General features: G+C 40.2%; 1 protein-coding gene across 1 annotated transcript in view; it reads left to right on the forward strand.

Moving 5' to 3' along the window:
* The window catches only part of LOC112961020 (guanine nucleotide-binding protein G(s) subunit alpha), a 63,069-nt gene that overhangs the window by 33,672 nt on the left and 9,745 nt on the right, over positions 1 to 19,652 (forward strand). Inside the window, exon 5 of the mRNA XM_026055819.1 lies at positions 18,085 to 18,139. Within this exon, the coding sequence (XP_025911604.1) occupies positions 18,085 to 18,139 (55 nt within the window). The remainder of the gene's footprint in view (positions 1 to 18,084; positions 18,140 to 19,652) is intronic.

Here is a 19,652-nt window from a genome sequence, read left to right on the forward strand (position 1 = left end):
TGCCAAAAAGTACCGCAGTATCGTCAAAAGTCTTGACACAGTGAAATGTTTTTGCAGAAGGGGTGAGAGATGGATGTAGAGATCTTGCTCTCTCCTATTTTATCAGCATAGATGATGTCTTCCAAGTGGACATTTCAGACTCTAAGATCATGTATTTCTCAATATTAAAATCTCCATATTAGTATGTTGTCTGTATATATTCCAATGCTAACTCTGATTCACCACCACTGTTTTTAAAAGTGGAAAACTTGTTCAAAAGTTAGGTGCATGGTATGTATGAAACGTGGAATATTCCTATGTGAGTTTACAAGTATAATATATTCATTTTTATCACACTGTTTCATCAAGGGAACCAGTAATTAAAACGTCTGGCTTTAAAGAGCTTTTTGGAGAAGAACATGTCAGTTTGTAACTCATTTTGTTGTGATTTACATGGACCATTCAGTAAATTTGCAGCTACTCTGTGTCGTGCGTGGCTTTGCGCTCTCCAGAGCGTGTTTAGAGGTGAGATCCCGGACCCTTCCCCGTCTCCTCTAGCGTACTTCACCGTCCCCCCCTGCTCCACGCGGCTGAGCTACTCTTAAGATTCACACGTTTTGCTATCGGAGAGAGTTTATCATTTTTCCCAAGTGCTCTCCAGCTGTTATGGGCTGCGTTTCGGTTTTGCTCTCCAGCGCGGGTGGATTGCTAACGCGCAGCCGAGAAGAGGCAGCCGCCAAGGGGGGACGGGCAGGGAAAAGCAGGGCAAGGCAGGACTGGACAGGTCAAAGCAGAGCCGCTTTCACTAAATGAAGGAAAAAAAAAAAAAAGCTGGCCTCCTACCAATGTTTAGGATCAGCAAGGTGTTGAGCTGTTTCCCAGTTTCAATCTGATTGGAGCCAAGCCTTCCCAGGCTCTTGTGAAGCAGTAGCTCCACTGCTGCTTAATTGCTTCTTGTTTTGAAAGGTAATTAGGAACTTTATTTAAAARTAGTAACTTTAGTGTTCAGTCCATTAAATTTGTCACCAAGGTGTTTTCATTAGACTCCCAGCTGCTTTCTTATTGGAAATGTGAGCTAAAAATAGGTAGGATTTCTGCTGTGCAGTGACTGGTACTGTACCTCCATTTCAGCCCTGATTTTCCCTAATGATGTGAAATGTGTTTGTTTCCCCCGGAGCTTTCTTCTGGGTTGTATTTAAGAAGGTCCTGCTAATTATGCCAAAATCGTGTGCTGTGGTTTTCTGATTAAGTCACGTGTCTATAAAGAATATGAAACTGATTTCCCTCAAGACAGATCTCACGAATGAAAGATTAGTGCCGCACCCAGCGCGCTTTTCATTAGCGCTCATCAGTCTGTAAGAAGTGTTTGCAGTAATTCAACAAATACCTACTTTTTAAAAAGAAAAAAATTAAAATAAACGTACATTTGTTACTCTTATTCTGCCGGGTGGGATTTACCCTCGCGGTTCAGTTCTCGTGAGCAGCCCCTCTCTTCTGTATGCTTTAAATCGGGGGCAGATGGTGCCACGCTGACAATCACCGTGTTTCTGCTGTGTGAAACGTTGTGCCCTCCGAAACAAAACTGGCGATTACCAGAACGTGTGCGAGCACACCCTGCTTTTACACGTACATGGACTACAAGGTGAATCAGGTTGTAGCATCCTTGTTTGAATAGTGTATCTTTTGATTTCTGAACTGTGCCGCCTTTATTGCTAGCATCCATACCACGAGGCATCGTCCCGGATTAGCACTGGACACGCAGAAAACAGAAACAGATTTTTAAGAGTTAGACATATATCTGTCTGTATAAATGTGTAGGAGCAAGCATACTTGCTTCCTAGAAATCAGTAATACATTATAAAAGTTGTGCTTTTCTATCCTTATGATAGTTGATGTTTTTTTTTCTTCCTTGGAATACGTTTTGGGTATAACTGCAGCAAATGTATGCAGCTTACACCAGTAAAAATGAATGTAGGTAGCAGGAGGAAGCTCTAATGCAGAACAGTGTGGTTTGGGGTTTGGGTGGTGTTGTGTGTGTTTAATAGGCCTGGTATTTGGAGTTACAATCAAGAAAGTCAGTGACCCGAATGTAAATTATATCAGCCATGTTTTTTCTTTCTATTGTCTTTAAACAAGGAAACAGAAAATTGTAGGATGTGTTATTGAAACGTAGGTCTCTCAAATGGAAGTTGGTTTGTTCAAAGGAGGGAATTTTTCTTTTTTTAATTAAAATGTGGGATACGCTTATCTGCAAAAATACCAGTGATGCTCCCTTAAAACCTGTAATTAGATGCAGTGTATAATTCTGGCATGGTTGACTAGCATCTCAAATCTTTTTTTTATTTTCTCTTATGCTTGTTGGCAGTCTTGGACTTCCTGTGCATGTGCATTTGTACAAAGAAGAGAAGTGCAGTTTTGCAAGCGGTAGGATCCAAATGTGGGTGGGATGGGGCACGGGAAAGGCGCCGCACTGAGAGCTCTGCACCTGTCATGAGTCCGGATCTGGCACCACGGGCAGTGCAGGGCAGCGCGTGTGGTCAAGGCACTGCGAAAATGGCTTAGGCTGAAAAATTTAGACGAACAGAAAACTTTTATTTAGTAGCTGCACGTTATTAACTACTGTGTAATTTATCAGTTGCTGCACTTAGGCACTTTTTTTTGTGGTGAATCTAAGAATTTGCTGCTGAGTAGAGGAAGTGGAGTCAAAACACTGCAGCGTGATGATATTTCATGTGTGGTCTTAACGTTTATAGCGTGTGTACGTATAAGCACCTGATAGAGGGGAGGTAATGCTAGAGCTCGCTCACGCCCCTCCAGAAGCATTTAGCTTTCTCGGCAAGCTTTCTCCTTATCTGACCCATCTGCTCGCGTCTCTTCTACCTTGGAGTCCTGGCTGTTCTTTTTAGTGTAAACCATAATCCGGAAGCTCTAATTATAGTAATGCAGAACAAATGGAAATCCTGGAATTGTCTTTTGCAGTCTAAATCACATAGTTTTTAGTTACAGGTATCAGAGCGATCGGTGAGCCAGCATAGGCTTGTGAGGTCTTAATCGCTCCCCGGAGCTGCGGCGTGCCTTGCTTCCCTAGCCCGCGTCTGAGCGGCACGTGTGTTGCCGGGGCTGTGGGATACCCGCTGCGCCGAAGGCACGCACGTGAACCAGCACGGCGGCGCTAAAAGGTGCCGTACACAAGTGCTTCCTTGCAGCGAGACGTGATAAGAGGATTCCTGTTTGAATGCATTTATGCAAAATAATGGACTTGGTTATTAAGCACAGCTTTCCGAGGGTAGCCAAAGCCCCAGCTGGGTTCGTGGCTGTTAATGTATGTTGATGTGGGGAAATACGTGACATTTGGGGGAGAGTAAATACCTTCTTAGTCCCCTTCCCGTCTTTCCCACTGCAGCAATATTACCGATGGTTTTGAGTGCCTGATTTTGTTCAGTTCTTCCCCGAGACTGTTTAATGTTCCTTTTTATGTAGAAGATGAAATTTTTAATCTGTTAATAAATAATTTAGGTTTAGGATTTCATCCATTTGAAATGCAAACAAGAGACACTGCCGTCTGCAGACAGAGAGCTGGTCGGGGGGGGGGGGGGTGTGCCCCACCGGAGTCGTAGGGCTTTTCGTCGTCTGGTGGAATTTGGATTTGGAAATTTGCTGGAAGTTGACTGCACACCCTGGGCTCCTGAGTGAGGCTTTGATTTCCCTCAGATTCCCCGCTGCCCGTCTGTGATGGAGTAGAAAGAACTACAGGGCTGCATCAAGCCCGCTCGCTTGTGGTGCTAGAACAAGTTGTTACTCGTAGCTTTGTGATACTGCTGCTTTTCAGTGTAATAAAATAGTTAATGATGTCAACAGAAACCAGCATCGCTGGCGCACTGGAGTTAATGCCTGCCGAGACGAAACTATTTTCCACCGCTGGCTGTTTGGTTCGTGCTACCTGCACAGTCGACCTCGCAGCACCACGTTGCGCTCGCTGCATAGCCATCGCGGCCGGAACCTTTTTTCTTTTTTCCTCCTTCCCCCGCTCCCTGAAGAAGAGGGGGTTAAAGTCAAGGTTTCCGGAGAACGAGGAGGTAATTTGGCAGAGTTTTGCGTGGTATAGCGCAGCGCAGCGCTTCTCTCGGACCTCAGTGCAAGGGTTGGTGTTCCTCAAGGTCCTTGCGCTGCCTGGGAGCGCAGGGAACTGTTTCGGAGGAGAAGGACGGGGTTGTGGGGTAAATCCTGTGCCCGCCTTCTTCAGTCCTTGGCCTCTGTGTAAAGTCTGCCGGTGAGGATGCCGTCTCGGATGTTAACTGAGACTGCAAAGATGGCTCATGTATGTCACTGAACCACCATCTTTCGTTCCTTCTGAATCCGGATAGTCTCACCCGTGTGAGGTTCCATTTCTAGACAGAACTATCCATTCTGGTATGAATGGCCTTTTAAGTTACAGTGCTTAAACAGTTATGTTCTATGAGTAGCATATTTAGTAATTGTTTAGGTAATTACAACATTTATATAATTGTAATAACTAGCTTCACCAAAGCTAATTTGAAAGAACAAATTCTGCCTGAAACAACTGTGTTATCACTTCCTCATTATAACGTGTTCTTAAGTTAGCTAGAGAATAAGGTATTCTAAAGGTCCTCCCGAATTTCCCTTCGCCTCCTTTTTCCTGTGAACTCGCCCTGCCACTCTCTCTTTTACACATGCACAGGCATCACCCACGCGCAGCGCTGYACGCTTACTCCAGGACTATCTCGGCTCCGTTTCTGCAGCGTCGGACTTCTCAGGTGTGAGTCAGTGCGTTACAATAGAAAACCTCTCGGTGCCGAAACCAAGAGACGTGATTCTTGGCTGAGGGAGGAAACAGGCTGTGGTTGTGCCTTGTCAGGGATTTTACTTTTCCTGTACACACTTCAGTCTAAATTCTGTGTTAGCTCAGTCCTAAAAGCATGCAGCTTAGAAAAGTCCATGGCATAGCGGTGACCTTTTCAAATAGGTTTTGCAAAAAAAGGAAGTGTATTCTACTCCCTGGCTAACAGACCTTTCAATGATTAAAGGTTTTAATACCATTTTTAAGGTCTTCTATAGCCAGTCTCCTGTTTTGGGAGATCAGATTTAAAGGAATTCATGTTTTTGTAATGATTAAAATTCTGCTTCGGGATTAGTTGAGTAGAGTGAGCAGGTCTGTGGAGAAGAGAGGGGAAGGGCCAAAATATTTTATTTAAATGATTCTAAAATGGCATATCATGTCCCTTGCTAAATTAATGCTGTAGGTGAGCCTTTTTAAAGCCAAAGCATTCTGTGAGGTGTGCATTTTAATTGTAAAGTTCTAAAAAGAGTAACTGTTTCAAATGCAGTTTTGGGAAATACTCCATAGTAAATGTCCATTTATTGCTGTTATCACAAACAAAATTCAAATAAGTGAAGGTGGAGGGTCCTATATTAGATTTTCCTTTTAGGAACAGAGAGCAAGGAATCAAATATCTAAGCAAAGAGCAAAATCATGAAATCGAATGACGGTTCTTTTTGTTTGATGTGTTAAATTTAAATGAGCAACAGAAGGCTGTGCTACTTTTTCAGAAATGTGGTCACTCCCTGTTACGGCTTTCCCACAGTAGTCGTATATTCACCTTTATTGTTTGCCTTTGAATTTGGCTTCAAGCTTGATTTCTTGCTCCTTTTATCTGCCTGAATGCAATTGTACCAGAGAGAGACAAACACTTCACTTAAATTTGACTTCTTTATTGTATTGCATGGCAAAAGAATACTGAAACAGTTATTTGCAGGCAATGCCTTTGCAGTAGCCGAAAATTAATGTCTCTAATGTCTCAGAATTATCAGTGTAAAATGGCTATTGTAGCTCCATATCACTTGTTTGTTTTAAAATGAAATTTTTAAAGTCTGTCTGGTATTAAATTTCACGATCGAGCACATGTTTTAAAGAAGAAAGAAGAGTAACTTTATATTCTAATTCACTTCAGACCTGAGAGGTGTGCTCTTTACAGGGGCCGTAATACTAGATGCCAGTTTGTGTGCCTCCTCTTACAGAGGGCTGGAGTTGTTTTTCCCAAGTTTGGAAAAGAAGAACATTTAAAAAAAGGCTCCTGAGAAAAGCAAAAACTGAAATGTGAGCTGCTGCAAATTGCTTAAACTGTCAGCTCCAGAACAGGTATTGACAGGCAGGTTCTGCGGAGAAGCTGACTGCCATTCCAGGCAGAAATGCCCRGAGCAAGGATCACGTGCGACACTAGCATAGGAGTTATGAAAGACTTGAGCTTCGTATGAGCAGGATAACGGTCAAAATTACTGCATTTTTGCAAAAAAGTTTAACATCCTAAAATATAAACAAAAGCATCTCCGTTGTGTTGGTGCTTAAGTAGCCAAAATGCCAGTGTTGGATTTACAGTCTTGTGTGTTAAATACATCTGAACTGTTTCTCTGAAGACCTTTGTACAAGTATATTTATTTAAATAAGGCAGTTAAATCCTCCCTATCACCATGTTCAAAAGGTAGCAGTCATATGTCCCCCCGTCATTTTGGACTCATCTGGGGCCTATGTCCGTTCTCTGAATTCTGCCTACTTCTCTAGTTCCTAAGGAAACCCAATCCTGAGATCAAAATACTTCCTATCAAGTAAGAGCGTATCATCTCTACCTAGCTACCTTTCTAAAATTTATGTTAAAAATGATGTTACCTGTTTTTTAGATACTGTCTTTGCAGTGTTTAGAGATTAGATTTTACACAAGACACACACAAGTTGAAAAAATGTAAGGACTGTTTGAACCTTTGATTTGTTCATTTTTGTGCATCTCTGTTTCCTCAAATAGGGCAACTAGTATGAGGAATTTGTGTATTCTTTATCATCTGAAAGTTGTGATGCAAATACCAGTAATTAATACTTGTAAAGCATTTTGCTGCCTTCAGATGGTATGGTTTTATTCGTACTTCTGATCTCTTGTTTCATTGTCTGTCTCACTGTCTGGCTGTCCTCTTCTTTCTGGTCACAGTCAATGGGAGAAAATGCTTCTGCTAACACCATCCCAATGATTGCAAAGTTATGGGGCTTCAATGAAATGTCACTTCAAACATTCTTGTTTCAGCCACCTCTAACTCTTTTCCACTTTCCCCGCTTCTCTCACTTTACCTTCTTTCTGCATTTGCCTGTTCTAACTATTTTAGTGCTTCATTAGAGGTCAACTTTTTACCCAGTCTTTGAGTGTTGTTTTTGCCTGTATCTCGTTATGTAAAATAATGGCTATTCTGTTATTTTGAATTTCCAGTTATCTATGTGAAAAATGCAAAAAAATAAATCAGCATATTTTGTGTAGGATAGGTTTGTCCCAAGAAAATCCTACAATTTTTGTTTAGATTTTTTTCCCCAAACCTTGATGTCACTAATTCTGTCAGATTAATGCAATTTTAAAATTGCATTAATGTGGTGGTCTTTATCAATTGAATGTAATTCTACTGATTCGATGGCACTGGAGGGAGCTAAAGACCACGAGGACAAGGTTCATATAAATACTTTGCTGAAACACAATGAAAGGATATCCCATTAGGTTCACCTGTTCTAATTGCTTAGAGCAGCCTGCAGTAGGGRCATGGATTTTGGAAAAGCATATAGGTTGTTGCTGTATTAAAAATGAAATCTGAAATTGAAGCAAGCATTTATTTGCTGAACTCAAAGATGTGGGTTTTTTCAAACAAATTTATATTCTGTAGAGGCACTCTTTAATTCTGTTTAAAATTACTCATATTGATTCTTGCCTAAGTGATTTTGCCTAAACTGTCTCCTTAGGGTAGAGTAGCATAAACCATTTTTAAACCCATGTGAGAAAATCCATTGGATGCTGCACCAGCTTCAGTTAAATAGGTTTTGAAAAATGATTAAAATGTAAAGTTACCCTCTCTGTTCAGCCCCCCTAGAGCCTGGGAGCGATGCGGTCGGTGACTGCTTTTGGATTAGGACTGTGGCCTTAGCCTACAATTAATAACAGCATGCAACAGAAAATCATTGACCTTGATTGTAGATGTAGACCTTTTTTTAACCTTCCAGAAAATAGGCATGACAAAAAATACACCCAGAATATGGACATTGGAAGGGGGTTGGGTTTGTTGGAGGAGGGAGTTCGCTGTATCGTCTTAGAGCCACGTGTGATCAGCCATACTTGATTTCTTGTTATCCCAGTTTGATGGCTTTATAGGTAATAAAAGACCATGGAAACAGAATTTGTTATTTTCTTAGAATTAAGTATTGGCCTTCAGCTTTTCATTCCTTTTGTAAAATTACAAATCGTAGTCTTCGGTGTGCATAGCTCTCAGTGAACTAACTGCACACGGTACAAACCTTGATGCGATACACCGGAGTTGGATTCTTCCAGATCACGGTCTTTGAGAGACAGAGAAGGTTAAAACCCTGCTAAACAGCAGGAAAGGCAGAAACTGCTTTAGGTAAGTCGCAGAAACAGCTCTGCAGCGTTGGCAGCCTGGGTGCGCAGAGACGGACGCACCGACTTTCACGTTCGCCGTTGTCGACTCCCCCCTGCTCCCACCTCCTCGTCTGGGGTTAGGTTTCCTCGGGACTCCGGCAGCCTGGGCGTACCGTCCCGCGCTCCTGCTGCTGCCAATAGTGGACGAGTTGTTTAAAGAGGGGTGATGTTTTGACTTCTGATTAATTCAGCTCTTGTTATATTTTAAACAAATAGGGATAAGAAAACATGAAGACAAGCAAACAAATGTAAATTGTGGAGGAGAAGAGATGGTGTGCCCGTATCTAAGGGAATATACTCGATAGTGGTTTGCAAGAAACATGGTCACGAGTTAGATCTGAGGCTCTCATTCGTTTGGCCTGGCAAGATTCAGGCAGAAAAGCTGGAGAAAAGGCAGGAAATGAAAAATTCTGTTATATGAATGGTTAATTGCATCGCGTTTTTTCATGTTTTTCTTCTTCTTTTGTTGCCTATTAAAAAAAAAGAAAAAGAAAAAGTTAAATGAGGATTGCGCCATGTTCCTCCCCGCTCACTAACACAGCGTTCCTGCCTCAGGCTTGCCCTGGAATCGGATCACGACATAGTGATCTCATTCATACCGTTACCTCTCATTTCTGTACCCAGCCTTGGCCTTGGATCGGCTCAAGTTTCCTACCGGCAGGGCGAAGTAATTTTCCGGGGTGGGGTGAGGGGCCGTTCTGGAGTTATCCGACATATACAGGCTTGTATGGCGGGGTGAGCCTTGGGGGCATACAGTAGTAGGTTGTTTTTAATCGCTGTTTTGGTAGTTGTGCGAGTGCGAAAATACCTTTTTACAAGTTCGAAAGGTATGAGTGAGGGCGGCTGGAGAAGCCTTAAGTGTTCGGGGCTTCTTTAGTTTATGGGCAGGGGGAAGGCCACGTGGAAAGCCACGGGATCGAGCCCCGTCACGGGCGAATGGCTGAGGCGCTCGGGAGAAAGYGTGCCCCGGGTTAGCGGAAAGCGAGGAGGAGCAGCAGATGCTCTGCTCGGGGAGGCGTCCCTCCGGAGCCGCTCGGGGAGTAGGAAAGGTCCCGCCGCAGCCGCCGCCACAGCCACGCGTCGGGTTAAGGAGTTCGCGGCAGGAGGAGCCGGCAGGCGTCATCCCGCGCAGGAGTCCCGAGGTGCTGCCGAAGGTCCGGCGTCGGGGCCGAGCGGCGGCTACGCCTGGGCYGCCTGCCCGTGTTGCTCGCGTTGCCAGCGCCCTCCCGCTCCCGTTGCTCCCCTGCAAAGCCAAAAAGTTTGTACGTTGTATGAGTGAGAGCGAGCTTTCTCCTAATAATTTATTTCCTAGAAAGAAATAAGTATTTTTTTTCTTTTATTTATATAACATAATCAAAGCTTGCAGTTGGTTATGGGCTCTTTAACTTGGAGTATTTTTACAAAACCAAATCTGTGTTATGTTACATTACATGTTATAAAGTACACTTTCCAAAAGATTTCTGTGAAAACTGCTGTTTTCTAAAATATACATTGTTTCAAGGGCCAGTGAGCAAAACTGTATGTGGTAAAAGGAAGGGGGAAGGGAAGGGAAGTTTACGTATGGATTTAAGCCTGGATGGAACTTACTCTACAATTTTTAGAAATGAAAATATCCATGTGGGGACCTAAAGGAATCCTGTGGGCTGATGGTGCAGTTTGTGTGGAATACATGTACTAGTGTCTGTATGGCATACGGAAGATATTTTGCTGTGGCTTAAATGCTTATTATAGTTGCAGTATTTTGATTACCATCTGTAGTCTCTATTGGTTTTTGATAGAGTTACTAAGATTTTTTATTTTGAGAGTTGTCGGTTGTGTTATATCACACTGACTACTATTTCCAGTATCTGTGAAATAGCTAAGTCTTACAATTTCAGTCTTATTCCTGAACTGTTGCTTTCATATGCTGCTGAAAATATTGAATCTCCTGATTATACAAATGCCTACTGTTGGGTAATATTGACAAATACACTGAATAACATTTTTGACATAACATTCTGTTCCCACACAGATAATTTGGATGTAATTGAATGGGTTGATCAAGAGTCTGTGCTAAAAATACAACATTTTCTCACCCACTAAGCGCAAGAAAACGCTCGCTTAAAAGGCAGTTTTGTCAGGCAGCGCCGCTGAGAAGTGGGCTGGGTTGTGCAGCGACCGACTGATCCTGCCTTTCGCCTCCAAAGGCACCGCTCAGCTTTGCCGCGGGCTGCAGCTGCGGCCGCTTCGCAGTCTTCGCCTCGTCCGCAGCCCTGCTCCTGCCCTGCGCGAGGGGCCGTGGCTCGCGGCGAGAGCCGGGGCGGCGGCGCGCCAGACCGGACCCTCGAAGGCGCTGGGTAGTCCCCGAATGATTTTAACTGGAGCAGAGTGCTCCAGCCCCTGCAGGATCTGATCCAGGGCGTCGCGCAGCCTAGCACAAGCACTGAAATATGCTGAAGCCAAAAGTCTACAGAAATAGTTAGAGGGGGAATTTTGAAGATCGTTTTTCTTTCTTTTTCCTTATTTTAATGGTCTCCTGGGCAAGGAACAGTATTGTTAGAGTTTCCAAAGTGGTACAGCTTTGCCGCAGACCAGGGGGAAGGAATGAAAAATAGGCGGCTGAGAAGGACTGAACGTTTAGTACGCAGTAAAGTAACTTTTCTACTTTTCTGCATCCACTATCAAATAAATCTTGCACTAACGAGCGACCAGGCTTGTTTCCGTGCCTGCTGCTCGCTCCTGCGTCCGCGCGGAGATGTATTGTACCTTTCCAGCCTTTGAAACGGCCTGTGCCTATTTTTATTTGTCGAGCTGGGGCTGGGCTGGCCCCATTCCAGATGTGTCTCACAAGATTTGGTGCTGATGAGCTATTTATAGAACTGTGGTTCCATTGTCATGGCAACCGTGCTAGAGGCCAAGGCGGCTGGGAGCTATTTCTGGACTTGTGCTGTAATGTAAAACTGATTGGGAAAGTTAGTGCATCCTCTAAGCCAGACTAACTTTAGACAGGCAGAGAGAAAAAAGAGACACAACTACGATTCCTTTAAATAGATTTTTTTTCCCTTTTCTCCTACCTTTTCCCCATTTGCTCTTTTCGATCGCCGGCAGTTTTTTGAAAGGCTGTGTTACGGTCTGCTGTCTTTGCTTAAAATTCATTCAGGTCTCATGGCCTCCTGTAGGGTTGCACTTTTTAATTATGCAGTTTAGGCAGCAGTGTGCATAACCAGCCCTGGTTTTAGGGCCAGGTTTGTATTTCACGGCAACACAAAAAGAAGGGGGCTTTTCTGGGCGGTTGGTTGGTTACGTTTAGGGGTTTTTGCAAGAGCTGCAGTTCTTTATACCCCATAGTTTTAATATTCTATTTTTTTTTAATGTGTGCTTCATGTACTCCACACCATATAAGGAACTGTAACCTTGATTACCACAAGATGATTCCAAATATATGGAGTCATACTTTTCAGCTTTCTCATTATTTGCTTCAAAATTAGACCCATGGTGCCCCTCCGCCTCCAAGTGGCTGGAATGCTCCGAGGTTCTCCTGTAATTAAAGCTGGGGCCGCTCTCAAAATCACTTTATGTGATATGTACCCATTGGTATTATATATAATTAAATTCTGAGCATTAGGTTTTTAAAAATCTCCTTTTGTGTGACTCTGCCTCTAGAAGGAAATCGTAATAGCCAGTTGACTCAAAACTGGAAATGAAGAACTTCTTGGGGAGGTTTTCTAAATAGTTATGTATCTTTTGGTTTATTTCTGTTTGAGTCTTATACTACTTATTAAAGTTCATTTCCAACATAACTCTGTTTTTGAATGGTGTTCTTATGTGTCTGAGAACTGACATGCAGGATTTCATTACAGGAACAACACATGTGAGGTGTTTTTATGTGCGATACAGTACTCGTACTTATACCAAGAATATTTGTTACATACTGTCTGTACGTGCCTTTCTCTAAAGGTGTTTTCTATTGTAATTTTCTTTGTGAAGTAATTAAAGTAACTGCAAAGATTTTGATAATTTTTTTTTCTTTCCTTATCTAGTTTTGTTTAGGGAAAAAAAGAGCTGTGTTTTTCTGAATATTTTTTAATTATCCGGTAACATTTGTAGCATGACATCTATCACCACCTTAACAGTAAAAATCTCAGCTTTGCAAATGATAGAAAATATAAGCGTATCTTTTAAATCAAAAACTCTACCCACATCCTTTTTTTTACTGCATTTTGAGAAAATACATGACAAGCTTAGATTCATGTACTGCCTTGTTTGTAGCATGCCATAAATACTAGCAGATCGAATGTTTGCTTATTTTGTCCACATCGTTCCTGTACCTTTGCCTGCTTTTCTGCTTCCCTTACAAAATAAACTAGTTGAAATACAAAAGAAATCTTTATCAGCAGTTTAAGGAGAAGGATTCTCTCTCTTCTCAGTCTGCTGCTTGCTCCCAAGAATAGCAGAAACAGGCAGAATTGAGGGACGGTCGACGTGTACGTGCATGCTCGCAACTGAAAATAAACCTCGTGCCCTGGATTTGTTGTCAGCGTATTGACCTGCCTGGGAAGCCATGCTGTGGACACTATATAACAGACCTGACTTTTCAGGGTTTGGAAAACTCTTCTGTATTGCCCTTTTTTTTTTTTTTTTTTTTTTTTTGCAATAAAGTTACAGGACGTGCATCATGTGTTTCTCAGCTTGAATACCCTTTTAAAGACTATTATATGTCTGCGCTATACCTATGACTGTGTAGCTTCAGCATAGGTAAAGTTAGATGTAGGAACAATTTAGCAAATAGTTAACTGTTTTGCTTTTTAGAGAGCTGTTTCTGAATAACATTAAAGATTATGGCACGGACTAAAAAGGGAGTAAAGTAGAAGTAAAGCATGATCTGTTCTGAGAAATAAAAGAATTGCACTCTTGTTTATAAACAGTATTAATGCTGAGTTAAATTTCAGCATAAAACTGCTTTAGGGAGCTTCGAGCCCAGTTTTGTAGTCCCTGATCATGTATAAATAAATAAATAAATCTGCTGGACATTAGCACAATTTGTTCTCTAGGAAGATCAGTAAGCAAATAATTAATTTATTTTCAGACAGAGAAACCTGAATTGTGAGGACTGCTTTAAAGGTGATCAGGGTAAATACAGCCGTGGTGAATTCTTAGTAATATCTTGATAAAGCACATGACTCAGAGGAAATGAAAATTCCATTTCCACTGACTCAAGGGACATTGGGCAATTAATTTACTCCTTGTGTGCCTTGATTTTCCTACCTTTAAAATAGGGTTAAAGTGAGGTGTGTATTTCAGGATGTGATGGTAGAGACAGGAAATGCAGCTTGAATGAAAGGAGGCAGGAGCTGCRAGCATGATTTACTGTCTGTAAAATACCGTGAGGCTTTCAGAGGGAAGAAACTTCACCARTACAGACTTCCAGCACTACTGGTGAGGGAAATCTTAATAAATGTTTTATTTAGAGTCGGGACTGAACATTTGAATTGCTTGATATGCAGTGTCGTACTGATACTAAAGATGAGATCCTAATATGCCACATGAGCGACATTTTGCATGCAAATTCAGGTTATGGCTTGACAGGAAAAAAAAAATCTGACGGAAATAAAACTCTTCAGGTATAGATGTGTTGTCTGTTTGAAGAAACCTTTCCAGTGTTATCCCAGATTCAAAACAAAAGGTGCTCTTAAGAGAGATCAAAAATGTTTCCTTCTTGTCAACCATTTCATCAGATCACAATGACTACAGTTAAAAAGACTGGCAAGTCACCCCGTGTCTTCAGCAGGGAAAATAATAATGGAAATGCAGTTGTCTTCTGCTGGTGGTGGTGGTGGTGGTGGTGTCCACTTCTTCTCAAAATGGTGAAGTTATGTTGTTTCTGGAGGTGGGGGTTTTCATCTGCTATGTACCTTTTCAGTGGAAAAAAAATGAGTGGAGACGGTAGTTCTTAGTCTTGGAGCATCACTGCTGATTCACTAAACGCCCCCCAAATGTGAATTTATCAATATAAGAATTTAGTTCTCTGTGTATGAACTCTTAAACTCCAGAAAGAATGGGTAATTTGCTTATGTCTTGATCTGAAAATTGGAACATGGTAATAGACTTGTTATAAATTTGGGAAGGACGGGGGATATGTGTATGACTTAATTACTTTGTCCTAGCAGGAGTAAAAGAGAGCTTTTGTGTATGTGTCCATGAGAGATCTGCCTTCTAAGTGCACCCCCTAAAAAATTAAAGACACTTGATACTTCACAAAGATCTGTTTAAAACAATTCACATGTGTTTTTCCTTCCCTGAGTTGAGGAAGGGGCCCTGAAAATAAAGTATGATTTTTATTTCAGATCTTTTTTTTTTATTCATACCTTGCATTTTAATACCCCAGGGACACATCTGCTGCTGTGCTAGGGATGCTGCTTCTCAAGTTTTGCTGACTACAAATGACCTAAAAACTTTTTTTTTTTAACATGCATCCTAGCAGTGCCCTTTTTTATAACACAGGCAAAAGTGCCTTATACTTAGCGACAGTATTTTGCAGAGCAATAACTGCTCCTGTTATTTAGTCATGTCCAGAATCTGGCCCTAAGTGAGAATTGGCAGTGATGCTGAATGAATGGTTTGCTTTCTGGAAAATAGCTTTCTCATATAATCTCTGGGAAAATTTTACAGAAGTTAACTGACTTTGTAACTTGGTGCAAGACTTGTTCTCAATATAAAATTTGTTTTTGTGGTTTGGCAGTTTTATTTGAATTATTTCACCAAGGTGACTTTTCTTTCTCCCTGTGAAATTCGTTGTTGACATAGGTGGGCAGATCTCCAGTAGACTTAGAACAATCTATAACAGCAGTGAATTCAGCAGGCAAAGTAGTACTTAAATGGCCTAACTTATGTTTTGGGTAGAGCATAACTAAAAATAAAAATTACTGATGATGAATTTGTATTTATTTTCAAATTGCCTTTATTCTGATTTCATCTGATTATTAGTTTCATTAACTTGATAAATCATGTACTTAAAAAGATTTTAGTCTTGACTGATGGTGATTTAGAAGTCTCTGAACATAGTGTATTGATCTTTTCTGAATTCTCATTCTTCCCACTATTGCACCTTATTTTAGATGCATCARACTAGATGGTGTTTCTACTATTCTTTCTCCTTTCCAACACAAGTAATTTTGCAGTGGATCAATTGAAAGAATGAACCCTTTTCTGTATGYTTGTGCGAAAAGTAAAACTGGTTTTAATATGTCTCTAGCCCTTTTTAAAGTRGCTAGAGCAGATTTTATGCAGAGGGATATGCACAGGAGGAAATCTTCATTCAACATTTTGCTTTGCTCCCTTTTCCCTAAAATGCAACTGGAAGCAGTGTAGGTTTTAACTCTCATGCAGTGACAGACTTTCTTCTTGAACTAGTATTGTTATGAGTATCAGATGTTGATGAATGTTAGGACTTGTTTTGGGGGGAAGAAGAAATGTTTATTCCATTCGAACTTGTTTTACCTGGCATGAATGTTGCTATTGGAATTCATCTCAAGTACAGTACTGCTTCTCCTATGTGGCTGATGTTTTTCAAGGAAATCATAGGCCTAAAAATAGTCTGCATAAACAACAGTAAGAGGTTTGTACTTTCAGTTCCAGGTTTTAGCAATATCTTGTTGTTATTTTCTAATTGTCAGTTTCCAAAATCCATTAAGCTGATTAGTGGAGTGTTTAAAAACACAACAAAAAAAACAAAAACAAAAATCCACCTCTCATGGAACCTTGCAGAAATGTTGTGCTTAGCTAAATTCAGTACAGAAAGGCTGGGACATTATAGTAATCACCTTTGAATCTTGACAAACATGATATGTTCTGAACATTTTTCAAGCATCCTCCAACTTGTGAAATGTATGTTATCGCCACATGATTCTGAAACTGTGGTTTTAAGAGAGAATACTTTAGAACAGTGTGGAAAAATTTGTACTAGCTGCAATTCATGGTTGTCGTACACATTTAGTATCCTCTCTGTACTGAACAAAAAGCTTTACTTTTTTTTCCTTCAGATAAGAAAAAATGAAGTATTACTTAACAGCCTGGAAGAGATTATAAAAAAAGATCCAGTATGCTAATTGCAGTCCAAACTTTGTCATCAATTTGTCTTTGTATATCTGTCCTTGTATCTCTGTCTCCATGTCACCTTTCATGATGGAAATTGATTTTTAGGCTTTGTTGTATGTTTTTAATAGCACGTTTATTAAGACACATTTTAATGAATTAGAAATTCTGCAAGTCTGAAACTGAAAAAAAAAATACTTTTCATTTGTCTGTGAAACAAGATGATCATCTATTTCCTAATGAAAATTGCTTTACTCTGAAGCCATTGTAAAAATATGTGATTATTTTTCTTCTTCCCCTGCTCTTCATTGGAGGTTTTAGAAAGTCAGTTGAGAAGTAGGAGCTGAAACTGAGGGCCAAAACCCTCTTGATTTCAATGGGATTTGGGTTTTTGAATTGCAAATCTGGGTGTTGGCTACCTGCACCCCCCACCCTCTGAATTGTTGCCTAAGTCCATAGTTAACGTACTTTCAAAGCAAACTTATCCATGTATAGAGATGGGAAGGGAAAATTCATCTTTTCATTGATTTCTGCTTTATGAAGAAAAGAATTCAGGCAAAGGAATTTAAAAGGAAACTTAAAGTATATTGGTGTTAGGACTGTGATTAATCATTAATGTTACCAGTAACGCTGACTGCAGAAGCATTGCCAGGTTTCCTAATAATATGAAAATGGAAGGTGTCTGAGTACTGTGCAACCCTGCTGCCTGCTCCGTATGGAACAGTATGACTGGGGGGCTCGTTGCCTAAAATCTGGATTCTGGAACTGTTGTTTTGCCATGACTTTGAATTTCATTGTAACAGCATAAGAGAACAGAGTTGACAAATAGGTTCCTTGGTTTTTTATTCTTCAAGTTAAAAATTAAAGATAATCAGAAGGTTACAATTAATTGCTAAAAACTTTTTAAAGACCTYAAGGTACCATCTTTAGCTACGCTAATCAATTTGAGTAAAATAAATCCTTTTTAACTTAYTTGATCCACTACTGCTGCTCCTCCAGAAAGTGAACTGAAAAACTGGTATCAAAAATTGACAGATAAATCAGTATTCCTTCTCACTTAACTAAACTTGCAGTGAAGTTGGTGCATGGATTTCCTCTATTAAAAGAACTGTAGCGAAGACAAGTTTAAGAAAATATTCATCTTACTTTCAGGAAAATTAACATGTAGGCAATTTGAGTCATTGTTTTACTGCTAGCTGTAGCAGATTATATTCTACAATTTATATGAAAATATTATCCAAGTTCAATTACTTGTATGTCTGTTAACGGGATGGGGGGGTGTTGTAATGAGATTAGCAGGCTTGATAGATAAAACTGTGAATTTGGCCCTCTGCTGGACGGTGCTAGGAAGCGCCAGGAATGCATGTTTTAAATACTAGAGTACGTATGTTAAATAACTTAAGTGTATTTAGCATTTTGTGAAGCTGAATGTATTACGATTTCCCAACTGCTGTCTGGGAACTTGTCAGTTCCTAAACTAAACTTGACACTTAATAAAACCTTAGATAGTTTTTCTAATTTGAAAATGAAAAAGTTGCTTTTTCTTTCCTCTCCCCAGTTTTCTAGACAAGATTGACATAGTCAAACAAAATGAGTATACACCGTCTGACCAGGTAAGTAAAGCTTCATTAAGAAATTACACAACTTATCTGCACCGTCTGTCTTAGTTTTCCAATTGCCATTTGTGGTGCTAGTGCAGGTATTATCATGTACTGTACATATTTAGTATTCCAGTAAAAATTAACTTTTACTTGTATAAGCATGATCTCAACCCAAGCGACAATGTACTGTGAAATTAAAATCTGTCCAGATTTAAGACTTATGTCATATTTCTGCAACAGGACAAATCAAATATTAATTTGAATGAGTAATTTCTAAAGTTTTGTCCATCTTGCTGAATAACTGTCATTCATTTCCTTTGATGCAAAGTTTGTTGGTATTTTCTGAGCTCCACTGGCTCCCACTGTAAGCCAGATTTCTACAAAGGCAGGAAGATGCGTTATTCACAATTAAAAATAACTGTGCATCCCTTTTCATGTATGCTTGCTGATAAATAAAAGGACTAGCAAAATAAATAGCAGTATACTTCGCCAGGTACCAGTCTGTCAATGCATCTTTTTCTGCAGGATAGATTCTTCTCAAGAATGGCGAACCTTGTCATTAAAGGCAATTGTCATTAAGACTAACTTAAACTTTCTTCACAAATGACACTCATTTTCCAGTCAGGATCAGTGTATTCACTGTTAGCCGTAGCTTAATACTGTGTGTTCAAAACAYGCAGATCTGGCCTTGTGGGTGGATTGCAGACTCCAGAATTAYGGCTCAAGGAGTAGAAATGTCCATCTTTGATCTACAGTGAAAAGGGCAAGCGCATTTTGCAAGATTCTGTTTACCTTCAGGGAAGAACAGCTTCTCAAGTTACTAAATAACATACATAAAAATAGGCTTTTCTGAATGCAGATGATAGTGATCTGAATTTTAATTCTTCCTGAGTGTTATCTAACCCTCATTTGCAGAAAGCAAAGCATCGTGCATATTCTTACCCTTGTGGAACTCTGCAAATTTCATCTGACAGTTAAGCGACTCCACAAGGTTTAACAGAAGAGGGATRTTTTAAAGATGACCTTGTCAGAAGATTTTATTTCATATCAAAATAGTAGTAGGAAATGTAGTCTTCATTTTGTTACAGATAATCTGAGAATTTTCTTTAAATCCAAATTGCTAATCCAAAATCACACGTGTATTCCTAACTTTCTGCTCATAAATAATGCAGTTAAGCATGTAGCATACTTCTGTAGAATAAATAACCCCAAAAAATTAACTTCCCCAAAATTTTCACAGGCAATATTAATGAGAACAGTTTGCATCCTTTTGGTGAAGTCATTTGAGAATAAATTAAACATTCATCCTTTTAATATCTGAATTTCTTATAAATGAATCTTTTTCGTATCACTGAAATCATTCTATTTTCAAGAAGCAAAAAAATATAAATATAGRTTATTGTATTTGAAATTGGGAGGAATTAAGCTGCAAATGTGAAACTCTAAAGTCAGTGTCCCAGTTTTATATTAGATGCTAGGGCTGTCAGGAGTTTAACTTGTAATTACTTAGGAGCATGTTTAGGAC

The sequence above is a fragment of the Apteryx rowi genome, unplaced genomic scaffold, assembly GCF_003343035.1.
Source record: "Apteryx rowi isolate R43461 unplaced genomic scaffold, aptRow1 scaffold_0, whole genome shotgun sequence".
Classification (NCBI taxonomy): Eukaryota; Metazoa; Chordata; class Aves; order Apterygiformes; family Apterygidae; genus Apteryx; species Apteryx rowi.